This window comes from Morus notabilis, unplaced genomic scaffold, assembly GCF_000414095.1.
Source record: "Morus notabilis unplaced genomic scaffold, ASM41409v2 Scaffold172, whole genome shotgun sequence".
Taxonomy (NCBI): Eukaryota; Viridiplantae; Streptophyta; class Magnoliopsida; order Rosales; family Moraceae; genus Morus; species Morus notabilis.
The window spans coordinates 420,259-433,443 of NW_010362230.1; the positions used below are offsets into that span (position 1 = coordinate 420,259).

At 32.1% G+C, this 13,185-nt stretch overlaps 1 protein-coding gene across 1 annotated transcript; it reads left to right on the top strand.

The window, feature by feature from the left end:
* Window positions 1–8,721: 8,721 nt before the first annotated feature.
* Window positions 8,722–11,875, top strand: LOC112092218 (protein SHOOT GRAVITROPISM 5-like). The gene is made up of 3 exons (XM_024167750.1): window positions 8,722–9,330; window positions 9,647–10,046; window positions 10,986–11,875. The coding sequence occupies exons 1-3, from the start codon at window positions 9,225–9,227 to the stop codon at window positions 11,848–11,850; spliced, it is 1,371 nt and encodes a 456-aa protein (XP_024023518.1). The 5' UTR covers window positions 8,722–9,224; the 3' UTR covers window positions 11,851–11,875.
* The last annotated feature ends 1,310 nt before the right edge of the window (window positions 11,876–13,185 follow it).

Consider the following 13,185-nt stretch of genomic DNA (forward strand, 5'->3'; position numbering starts at 1 on the left):
TGTTTTTCATCTCATAAGTATTTATAAGTTCTAATAAAGTAGTATAAATCTACCCCAGCTTATAGATCTATCTTCTGTTCCCTTCATCCATACAAATATATATATATATATATATATGTGTATATGCATATATATGTTGTATATAATATGTTCATGTTTACGAATACATGTGCAAATAGATATAATATTGATGTTGATTATCTCTTTTTATATATTAATTGTCTCTTTCATCTTCCCCTTTCCCTCTGTTTGATTTCTTGAACAAAATTTGCAATTTTTCCAATAATAGGCTTTTCTTTATCTTCTAGGTGTCAGCTGTGTGGTACTGGCCAGAAGAAGATATTTAGTCACCTTTTATTTCGTTGCACTTTTGGTATGACTATATACGGTTTCGATTAGAGTAGCCACTCTTTGGTGTTAAGCGTTATTTTTTAGGAATCTTCAAAACTTCCCGATATCTGCTCTTTCAAGATTAGTATAGTCAAATGAAAATCTAATTTATGGCTCTTTGGATTAATATCTGCACTTTGGTTGATATGGAACTTCTGGAATGATGATAATTTTGAAAACAAGTTGTCTTTTATGCACCAGGCCTTCGATATAATTTTATGAAATGGCACACAAGATGCGAATTTTCTTGATTTTAGTGTAATAAAAAAACTTTATTAGATTTGTTGGTCTTGAAAACTTCAAATATTCTTGGTAGGATCGACTGTTAGAACTGAATACTTTTAAAACAATCAATGTAATTCCTAATTTGATTGTTTACAATATTATTTGAAATAAATTAGTTCAAATTAACGTTTAATTTATAAATGCTGCGATAATCATTATAGCAATCAAATACCAGTACATATCCGAAAATATAACTGACAGACATAGCAAAGTGACTTTTAATTATACATATGAAATGCCTTGCTTTATTCTCCGACTAGATAATAGATGACACCTCAATCTTATCATTTATGAAGTGCCTAGCTTTATTTTACAAATATCGTGGCTTTTATTAGTTTAGTCTTTTAATTATATCTTCTATATTTTAACCTTTTTTATGCATAATTAAATTAAGTCATTAATTAGTATTGAATTCATGTTTCACTCATAAATAAAACAAATAATGTTTTTTTATATAATTATACATAAAATATCTGAAGATTAATAATTTAAAATAATGTCAAAATAGTGAGAGTAGAAATTGCATAAAGTGTTTTAATAACACTCTTTTCTAATATGTCGCACTTGCATTAATGGTAATCTACAAATTTATGTCTCTCTCTTTATTTTCTGTACTTCATTTGTTCGCTTAACCAATAAATCATCACTAGGTATAGATCAAACATCAAAGGACTCCCAAATTGATCATTGGCCCTAAATGCAAATTGACTATAGAATTCATTCTCTACAACAGTTAAACTCTCACTGTTATTTATCCAAAAGAAAAATTAATAGCCAGACATAAGCTTGATATGATATATATATATATATATATATATAAGAATCAAAATTTTGTGATCCAAAGAGCCTACACCATAACCTAATATGTCATCTTATCATTCTTGTTTCTCAAGGAAAAGCAACAAAGATTTCTTTATCTTCTTTGTCTTATTATGTGGTGTATGTATAATATGATTAACACACACACACACACATATAGTGCAGCGTCACATGACCCCATCTGAAGTCATTTAATCTAATTTTCTGGTGAAGAAATCATGCACACCATTTATAGACTCCTCTTTAGAGGGAGAACACAGTACTGAAGGATACATGCATAGAGATACACAAATATACATAGTACTCTCCTACAACATATATATTAATGATTATAATTGTATAAGCAGAATAACGATATAAAAACAAAAAGTAACGAAAAGCATTCCCTGGTGTATTAACAAATTATGATAAGTAGGATAAAAGGACAATAATTAATAAGTTGGCCTGTAACTTTATTTTTTCTTTTTTGTGATCTTAATATATATGTTGTTTAGGATATTTAATTTGGGGATGATGGGATCCAGATTCTCAAACACATGCAGCATCAAAACTGAATGTCCTTTGTAATGATCTCACCCAAGTGTTATCGATCCCGAATCTAATATTACTTTCTTCTATACTTTAAATTATATCTTAATATAATATTAAGTTACGACCTAAGATTATAATATCAATATAATTGCCTCAGTACACCAAGAAAGCCTATATATAAATTGGAAGACCAATTAATACTAGACATTCTCTCTATTTCCCCAGCTCATATGGGTCTTGAATTTTTTATTAGTATTTTCCTATGAAGTACTTGGTATCTAATTAGCTTTGATAGTAATTAATAAATGAATATAACACACACACACACACACACATATATATATATAGAGAGAGAGAGAGACAGAGAGGGAGAGAGAGAGAGAGAGAGAGAGAGAGAGAGAGAGAGGATAAGGGAATGTGGTGAAAATTATGAAGTGGGCGGAGTAAAGATATGTCCCACTTCTTTTTGGGTCCGGCAACAACCAACAGATGACCACATTTCTGGTGTGTAGCTTCTCCTTTCTTAGATTCTTTTTCACCCTAGACATGATTCATCCCATGCATCACTTCGTCATCTTTACAATATGGGTCCCTTTCAAGCTTCATCTACTTAATTTATTACTGATTAAAATTCCTCCAAATATATTGTCGTATTCTTTTATTATTATTATTATTCATCTTCTAATTAACTGATCAAATAATATTATATTCATTGCGGTTAACATACGGAAAGAATTCTAAGTTTCTAATGTGCATTTTGCATCTATAAGAAAACATTGAAGAATAGGAGTATCTTTAACTTTCCATACGACTAGGATTTGACACCTTTTTTATTTTTATTTTTATCTCAATTAAACCGAAGAGATTAACAGAGAAAAAAACTATAAAAAGGGAAAAACATCTCAAAATTGAAAATTAAGAAGGGAAAATTTTCCAATCCGGAACTCAACCCTTTTAGAATTCCACACATTACACGAAGAAGTTTCTAACGTGTATGTCTTTGTGTTAATTTTTCTGAATCGATTTACTAACCCCAATGATTTAATTTCTAAATTAAGTTTTAGCGAGAACAAACTTGAACCTGGCCGCGTGTAAGGGTTTTTACAAATCAAGGTTAGGTTATGTAGCTGCCAATTATGTGGTCAGCAAAACATTAATATTGTTGCTTTCTGATTGCACAATCTACGGTTTAAAGAGAAACAAAAGTTAATATTCATGATCATTAAGTTAATATTCACGATCATAATTAAGGGACTCTGATCATCGTTGTAATCTATATTAAAGCATTTCAGAGAAATAAAAGTTAATATTCATTATCATAATTAAGTAATAATCATGAATAAATGAATCAAATCAATACGATTAAATAAATAATGAAGAAGATTTATAATGATTCACCCTTAAAGAGCTATGTCCATCGTAGAAAATGATCATACTTTGCATGAAAAACAAAATAAGGGCTCTATTACAATTTCTCTCTCAGAATTCTCCATTGGAACATATCTCGTAAAAATAGTGTCTCAATCGGGGGAGCGTAACCCCCTTTTATAGAGCTTATATTCACTATTCATACATGCTTAGAGCATGTTGCCTATCCTCATTGTGAGTTGCATCGTGGACCACTAAGTAAATGGGGATCACACACTCTTCCTGGTGCTGCCATGTGTTCGTAAGTCCAGCAGTGCATTGGTCATGTCACTAGTACAAATCGTGGATTTAACTACCGTTAAAAGCCCTCGTTAAAAGATTAGACTACGGTTATGCAAATTGTCGTCTAATTGAGAGTCGTTGAATGTTTTAGACTTAAACAACAGTTTTTATCCGTCGTTAAAATTATACCTTAGAAGATGGTTTCTAAAAAAACCGTCATCTAAATTTGTCCCAATATGCACATAAATAAGTATTTTGGCAGTATTAGACGACAGTTTTCTGGAAAACCGTCATTAAAGAAGACGTATAACTACGATTTATCTAGGAAACCGTTGTTATATTTGCAATTTTCACTAAAAAAAATTGGTGATGTTTTATTATTTTTCTCATGGGTTGGCATATTAATTCCGTATTTTATCAAAATTTTGGCCACACAATTAACACAAGTCACATAATATAAACAAATTAATATTACATATATTCAAATAAAAATGTATACATAAGTTAATTACAATATGTCCTTTTACAAAATGTGTCCATTCATTTATAACTTCTACCAAATGCTCATTAGTATTTGTCTCTATATTTTATAGATTATTAACATCGACTCTCATTATATCGCGCATATACCGTAGGACGAAGAACCCACATTCTTTGTGTCCCTCTTGTGTTGAAATTTTCTAATAATGCATATAAAATATTTTAGTACTTCATTTAAGTATTCCTTAAGTTCGAGTAATTTAATGAACGAAATTATGAACACTTACCTTTAGTATGAGAGATTTCGTTAATCCATTCCCATGAGTTCAAACTCAAGCCTTGTTTATGCCTTCTAACCACATAACGCCCCACATAACAACAGTTTTTTTTTTTTTTTTTTGTTTCTCTTCCCCTGAATCCTATTTTTTCTTCTTCTTGAGATTTTTTTTTTTTTTTGGTTTCTTTTCCCCTGAATCCTGTTTTTAATAGTATCATTGAAATACTAGTTACATAAATTTATCCAATAGGTTTAATTTTCATGCAATTTATTCTTCTATATTTTGAAACAACAATGGTATCCGTCAAATTTAGGGGTTGTTCTTTTACATTTTTGAGTTAAGGTGACTTCAATGATGATCTTGAGTTGAGTTTGAGTTATAACTTGAGTTGAAGTTATAACTTGAGTTTGTGTTTGGATGTGCACATTTGAGTTATGATTTGAATTGAGAATCTTTTTGACTTTGTGTTTGGGTGGGTCAAAACTTAAATTTGTATTTAGATAGTATTTTAATAAAAACTCAATGGTGATGAAAAATTTTAATATGGTATATGGGTGGGGTTTTATTCGTCTTTTCGTTGTGAATGCATAGAAAAAAATCATCTCAATCAGAATTAAAAAAAAAAAAACGAATAGAAAAACTATTGTTCATTAACTTGAGTTTACGTTTATGAACTCGAGTTGAAGAGAAAACTTGAACTTGAGTTTAGTTCCAAACTCGAGTTCAAACTCAAGTTCAAACTCAAATTTTATAAATAAATATAAACTTGAATAAAGTTGTAACTCGAGTTCAAACATTTTCTTCGTTGCAAAAGAACAACCTCTTAAAAACCTTGTTTCAATTCCGTCCATTGTGTACTTTTTCAGAAAACAAAAGGGAAAAAGGCCAATATGACCTTTATTACACTTAATTAAGTGTTGGAAAATAATTTTTTAGGAGAAAAATTCAAAAACATATTATAAACGATATAGAATTGCAAATATGAGATATTGCTATTGAAAATTACATTCTATTTTAGTTTTTTTTTTACATGTTTAAAAAAATGTTAAAACTATTTAATTATATTTTTGTCTTTTTACCAAATATTTTGGTCCTTGAGGATAAAAATGAAATAAGATTTTCAAAGTCAAAACATACCTTGTTCTTTCTAAAAACATATAGATAAATTGAAAAATAAGCTATGAGGTATATTTATGCAACCATTTTTTCTTCTTAAAATAATTTTTTTTGTCAAATATGTGACCAAATAAATGTTGTTCTTGCAATCCTCTAAAATATTATCTTCTCAAAGTGGCCTTCTGATTACTTTTTGTTTTTGTTTTTTTCTAATTAACTGCGTCATTGAAATAATTTTCCTACTTAAGAATCATTTTCCTTCTCATATGCACATTTGGAATTGGTTCTAACTTGATTAATCCTCTACAAAATTCTCTTGTTTGTGTGTATGAAAGAAGGCTTCATTTTTTTTTCTTTTGCTAAAGTCTTGTCTTTAGATGAAAATAATGGAAATTCTCGTTTTGGTCCCCTGCCCCACGCCCCAATACACACCCGCACCCCCACCCTTTTCTCTTTGCTCTTTCTACCTCTTTTTATTTCTTTCTTTTTTATTTTTTTGTTTTGAAATCTTATATTTTAAATGTGTTTCATTGAAATACTTTTTCCCTATTATTTGCCCCTACTGAAACGTCTTTTTAATATGTCTGCATTTTATTTATTTATTTATTTATTTATAATCCTCTAACATATCATTCTATCAAATGTGGCCTTTAAAAATAGTCACTTTCCTACTTGCCTCACTAAAATACTTTTTGTCAAATCACTAAAATATTTTTTCTCAAATGTATCTTTATCTAAACATTATTTTCCTTCTCATGCATAGCCTTAATTAATTTTCTATTTGATTTATCATCAAATTTGTTTTCTTAAATATGCTCTACTTATTTATACATTTATATAATTTGATTGATACATACATTTTCATTGAAACATACATTATTAAGTCATATATATCTTTGGACAAGTTTTATAATTTCTCCCTGAATTTTGTCACTTGTGTCAACATGCTCACTGAACTTTAAACTATGTATGTTGTGCCCCTTAAACTTTATCACTTATGTCAATATGCCCATTGAGTCTAACTCTGTTAAGTTTTTTAACGGAAATGTTTATAAATGTTGTATGAACTTTGTTACTTGTGTCAATATGCCCATAAATTTTAAAATGTATATGTTGTGCCCCTCAAACTATGATATGTCTCTACTCTTTTCCATCTATCTTGATTCTGGCAGTTTTTTTTTAATGAAAATGTTGATATGACCATTAAATTATTAATTATTTATGATATTTGAGATTTATTGAATGTCTTCCTCTTTAAAAATGTTGGGTAGGTACCAATTTTCAAAACATTAATTAATTAGAGGCAACAAATATGTAAAAAAAAAAAAAATGAAGAGCAAATCTGTGTAATGTAATTTAAGTAAAAATGACCTGAAAATAAGCAATTGTCTCACTTCCACTCTCGATATTCAGTTTTACAAATTTAGCTACTTTTGACTCCCCAGTTAATTATAAAGCTATCCATTCTCAGATAACGTTGCATAGAGATAACACTTCACCTTTTAAGAGAGATAAACTAATTAAAAAAAGGGAGATAAAAAAATATTCTAAAAAAGATATATATATATATATATATATGGATCAGGCAGTATGCTCTAGCTTTTATTTCGGACCTGACTATTTTTTAGAATTTTCTTTATTCAAATATGCTCTTTTTTATTAATTTTCTCGCTCTGGTGCCATATTGTTATTAGATTCTGTCTAAAAATTAGTTTGTTAACGATGACCTTGAAACCGTATTTTTTTAAAAATGTCATCGTAATTAGACTTTTAAAAGTAAAATTTAATGATCAAAGTTAGATAAGTTTCGATCTTCACAACTGGTATTGAAAATAACCCTTAAATTTTTGCACAGTTAATGATAGACCTCGAGGATAGTCACTTTTGGGTGAAACAGTTTGGGTTTTATATCAGCCCCAAGACTTTTTGTGCTTTTACAAATGGTCCCCTGAACTCTTACTTTTTTCCAATTAATCCTTTAAGTTTGTCAAACTGTAGAACCTTAGCCCAAACTAATGGCGATGTTTAATTCGGAGATCAGAATACTCGTGCGTGACTCACATTTTTTGCACTTTTTTACTTTTTGCATATCAATTAAGTACTTTGGTAAATTATCACCATTTTAAACTGATGATTACTAAGTTAGATGGGGTAAAGTGGCACTAATTCAACATGTAAAAGAGATGGGTAATAGCTTAATTTGGACTGTGTACTGTAATTGATTTAATACTTGTAAATATAAATATGGTGTTGAGATGACTGGTAATATTAAGTACAACTAAACGTATTATATTGATTTAACATTTGTAAAAAACATATATGACAATTAATGATATCAGACTTTTATCACGTTTACATTATCAATTGATATTAAAATATGTGTTTATTAGAAACAATAACTATTGATCAATAAAACTTCATAATATTAAAAACAAGTTCATAATATATATATATATATATATATATATACACACATAGAAGTACGTATGTATTTATTTTATTTAGGGCTTTAGAATTAATTTGATACACAGATGATTTGGATCTAAATACGGTCCCAATTTAGGCAAGATAAAAACTTGGGAAAACTTCCAAATTCACCCGCAAAAAAAAAAAAAAAGACACCTGCCAATTTTAAATACTCACTGTAATGCTGATGCACTCAGTTTACCGAAAAAGTAAGCATCTCGCACAGAGAATTATGATTTCATTGACTAGTATGCCCTTGAGTGTGACTTTACATCCTCAGCAGCACCTTTATAAAAGCTGCTTCTTATTTAATAAATCTGAGCATCTAGACATCAACGAGTGAGGGGCACTTTGGGCAATGAATATACACATGAAAAATGGAGAACATGTCGACCGGAATTAAAACCCCATTTTTTTTTTCTTTTTCAAAAACGAATGATATAATTATTATAGGAAAGCTAAAGCTATAGTTTATTAGCTTACGTGTACATTATGTTTGGAATTGGAGCTTAGGGATAGGGCGTATTAATGCATGCAAATATATATGCAAAAGGCAAAAAAATAATTTTACTGTACAGGAAATGAATTATGAGTGTGTTTTTGTTTCTTTGTTGGGATGTTTTCCCTTCTGGAGCCCATCGCTGCTTTGTGGGATCAAGTTTATTTCAACCTTACTGATTGGCTCTCTCTCTCTCTCTCTCTCTCTCTCTCCCTCTCTCTCTTCGTCGCCTTCCTTTTGAACAAGTTTTTAAAGAAGCTAGAATCTTTCACTCTTTGTTCTCAAACACATCATCAAATTACATACTAGTACACTTGATCAGGAAGATGATCGAAGAGAAGGGTTTGGATTATTATTGGAAAGAAACAAAGAAATAGAGAAAAGCAAGAAGAAAAGCTGGTTGAGGAAAAATAAACCAAAAAAAAAAGAAAAAAAGAAAGGCTGAGGCTTACTTCTCAAAAGACAACAACATATATAAAAAGAAGAAAGCTTTGATCAGCAGCGGAAAGAAAAGAAAGAGCCTTTTTTTCTCCACAGGCCAACATGTACTGCTCATTCTAGCTCATAGCCTTGACCTTCTTCTTCTACTCATCATATACTTTCTAATAAATATCTCTTTCTCTCTTCTTTTTCTTTTTTCTTCTTCCCAAATCTCCCTTTGTTCTCTTTCTCTCTCCATTAATTTTTGATCATCAAATTAATTAACACCCATGTTAGCCAATAACTCTCCTCCCCCACTTCCTTCTTCGGAGCCCTTTTCTTGCTTAGAAAATGGAAATAACAATAAGAGGAAAAGAAGGCCTGCAGGCACTCCGGGTACGTATATATATATATATATATATGTGCATATAATAAAGCTATATGTATATCATCAATTTATAAAGCCGAAACCCTATTAATCAATTTGAAGCAAATTTCGTTTTCCAAAATCGGCTTCTCGATCTTTCCGGATTATTAATGGTTAAATATGGAATCAAGAAGAGGTGTATATTATGATAATTTGATCCTTGACCGATTGATGTATATATTATTAATTAATGGTTAAATTCTATTTTCTTTACGATATATATTCTTATGACTATTTTTTTCCTTATTGATATATTCTATATGAAATTAATATATGTACAATCAGATCCGGATGCAGAAGTGGTGTCCCTGTCGCCGAAGACACTTTTGGAATCAGATCGGTACGTATGCGAGATCTGCAACCAAGGGTTCCAGAGGGACCAGAACCTGCAGATGCACCGGAGGCGGCACAAGGTGCCGTGGAAGCTGCTGAAGAGGGAGAGCCCGGTGGTGCGGAAGAGGGTGTTCGTTTGTCCCGAACCGACGTGCCTCCACCACGACCCCTGCCACGCCCTCGGCGACCTCGTCGGTATCAAGAAGCACTTCCGCCGAAAGCACAGCAACCACAAGCAGTGGGTTTGCCACAAGTGCTCCAAGGCCTATGCCGTTCAGTCTGATTTCAAGGCCCATCTCAAGACTTGTGGCACTAGAGGTCATTCTTGTGATTGCGGTCGTGTTTTCTCCAGGTAATCACTATTAATTATTCTTCTTTCTATCCTTAATTAATAATATTTGGATGTTAATTATTCTCTCTCGTCATTTCAAAAAATTCTCCCTACTATTCTTTCTCAAGCTGCTTATTATATATGCAATGATCATCTGATTAATTATTTATATAAACGTGTATATTACCTGTCTCCTGGGAGCTAACTATATATATATATATATTTTTAAATATGTGTATGTATATTGTGGGTTTTGACTGCTTGAAAAGGGGAAGAAAAAGAAACAGAAAAGAAATGGGAAAAAAGTCTTGGTCATGACTGATGGAACCTTATTAATCCCAAATACTTTTCAAGTTTTTAATTTAACAAAAAACTTAAAACAGCAAAAGGCAGGTGAACACATTTCCCCAAATTCAGTTTTCTTTGGTCGGAGAGATGTTTGTTTTGCAAGCCTTGATTATTTCTTTCGGCATCCCAAGACCCATACATTAAAACAGCAAGTCACTATATCTACATATATATATATATCATGTCAATATTAATTATTGTATATAGTTCCTGTAGTTTTATGATTTGAGATTTGAAATATAATAATATAATATGTATACCTTCAAAATGATTAGCTTTTCTTTTCAGCTATAATGGAACGTAGTTGATTCCTTTATTTTAATCACTATGTCTCTCCTTCTTTACCATTTTGATGATCAATCCAAATATAATTAGGTCAAGCACTAATTGCCTTATAAAAAATATAGTACACTTACTTTTGTATTTGGCTTTTCTATTTAATTCATGTTCTACAATATATTGAACCTAGCTAAATAGCTAGGTTTGACATGTTTATGGTGAACTTTTTCATCTATTCTAATTTATGGTACGTATAAATACTGTTCTTGATTAAGTACTAATAACATTTTCATTTTCACATGCACATCTCTATATGTATATGCATGTAAATAGAGTAGAGAGCTTCATTGAACACCAAGATGCATGCAACATGGGGCGTCTACGCTCAGATCAATCCCAAGTACCACATCCACAACTGCGGGAGCTGCCGCCTCCGTCGGCGGCAGCACCGTGCTTGTCTCGAACAGCCTCGAGCCCCAGCCGCTCAAGTACTGATACCAACAATTTAGTGAACAATAATACCACAGACACTACCACAAATACCAGCTTAGTAATCCTCAGTCCTGGTTCAAAAAATCCTCCACGCTTCCACAATTTAGACCTTCAGCTCTCTACAGCCGCCACTACTACTACTACTGCTACACTCGAAGAAAATCTTCAGTGCCCTACACAATTGCAACTGTCAATAGGTTCGTCAGATTTCGGTGAAAAGAACTCGCCGAGGGAGAGTAGTACTACTACTAATAACACAAATCATAATAATAGCAATGGGAAGAAGGCGTCGGCAGCAAGGGTGATGAAAGAAGAGGCACGGGAGCAGCTGAAGGCGGCGATGGCGGAGAAGAGTTACGCGGAGGAGGCAAGGCGGCAGGCGAAGCGGCAGATGGAGATGGCCGAGAAGGAGTTTGCGAACGCCAAGAGAATGCGGCAGCAGGCGCAAGCCGAGCTTGACAAGGCGCAGGCCCTCAAGGACCACGCCCTCAAGCAACTCAACTCAACTCTTCTCCAACTCACTTGCCATTCTTGCAAGCAAACTTTTCAGTTTCATTCTCGTACTGCAACTACTACTGCTGCTGCTTATAACATGATCTCGGAATGTCATCAAATGTTAGATAATGATCATCATCATGTAATTCTTCGGAGAGATCTTGATCATCATCTGCACCATCATCATCGTGTTGGGAAATCTTCTAATTAATATTACCCCACACATCATCTTTATAGGTCCATTTCTCTTTTTTCATGATCTCATTAATGTGATTATTATTATCATATGTTGATGACCTTCTCAATTTGCTCTTTTCTTTTTTTTTTATTCCTCTTCTTTTCTTTTAGTATTTTTATGTTGTATTATTTTCAATATTGTCATATAGTTGTATGATCATCAGGTGATTAAATTCATCAGTAGTAAATAGTGCATCGAGTGTTGTATCCTGCAGCTTCACATGTGATGTTTTCATTGTTATTTGTTCATTAAATTAATTCGGTGTAGATTTTATCAGATGCTCTCATGATGGCTTTTCCTATATATATATATATATATATATATATGTAGTCTATATAGATGCAGTCTATATATAGTTTATGATTACATCAACTACAATGATAGCTTTTGTTCAGAATTCCTTTAACTATGTCGTTGAATGAGAGTACAAACATTTACATACGTATATAGTTTTACTATAGATACATATATCATGTAATAAGAAGATATTCTAGATAGTGTTGGCCATGAAAGTCGTGATGGAGTTGACGTTACTGGTCTGCGAGCATTAAAGAATGACACTGACCAAAATTAATACGAAACCGTTTTTTTTTCTTAATTTATTTTCAATAATATTTATGTAAATATAAGACTGGTAACTATTTGAAAGACATCAGGGGGAGAGAGAGAGAGAGAGAAAGTGAAAGAAAGAAAGGGCTGGCCGGTGAATATCAGAGCAGTGTTGGTCAAACATAAATGTAAAAGGGATTGAGGGAAGAGAAAAAAAAAAAAAAAGCAAAAGAAGGAGGTAGCATGGTTTTCAGTGCCAACTGTTGTGAGAGTGGCTTAAATGACAGAGACTCACTCGTCGCTCTCAACGTCTCCAAAAAGCCGCACACAAAAACAAACTCATTCATGAATTCATAAACATAACTTGGACTCTTAGGCAGCTATAGCTTATACAATTCACAGGCACACATATGACATACCTCTCTCTCTCTTCTCTCTCTCTCTTGTCTCTCTCTCTCTCTCTCTCTCTCTCTCTCTCTCTCTCTCTCTCTCTCTCATGTTTGAGTCATTCTCATATGGCATGCATAAGAATCAGAGCCATGGCAGTGCGTGCAGATCTTAAACAAAAAAAAAAAAAAAGCAGCGCATCTTTTCCTTATATGTGCCAGACCATTGAAAGCTTTTTGGGGTCCAATTGTCACAATTAACCCAAATAACTTTGCCTCCAAAAACTGCCTGATCTCTATCCTATCATTTCTGCAAACCAAACAAAAGGCCAACGGATGTCCTTAACTCATCCCCATCCCCTTAAAAGATGAT

What these genes read in the sequence shown, in the direction of transcription:
- LOC112092218 (XM_024167750.1), top strand. Translation starts at nt 9,225, where the DNA reads ATGTTAGCCAATAACTCTCCTCCCCCACTTCCTTCTTCGGAGCCCTTT. An exon ending in AAGGCCTGCAGGCACTCCGG is followed by an intron (nt 9,331 to 9,646) that starts GTACGTATATAT and finishes ATGTACAATCAG; the next exon opens with ATCCGGATGCAGAAGTGGTG. An exon ending in TGCGGTCGTGTTTTCTCCAG is followed by an intron (nt 10,047 to 10,985) that starts GTAATCACTATT and finishes GCATGTAAATAG; the next exon opens with AGTAGAGAGCTTCATTGAAC.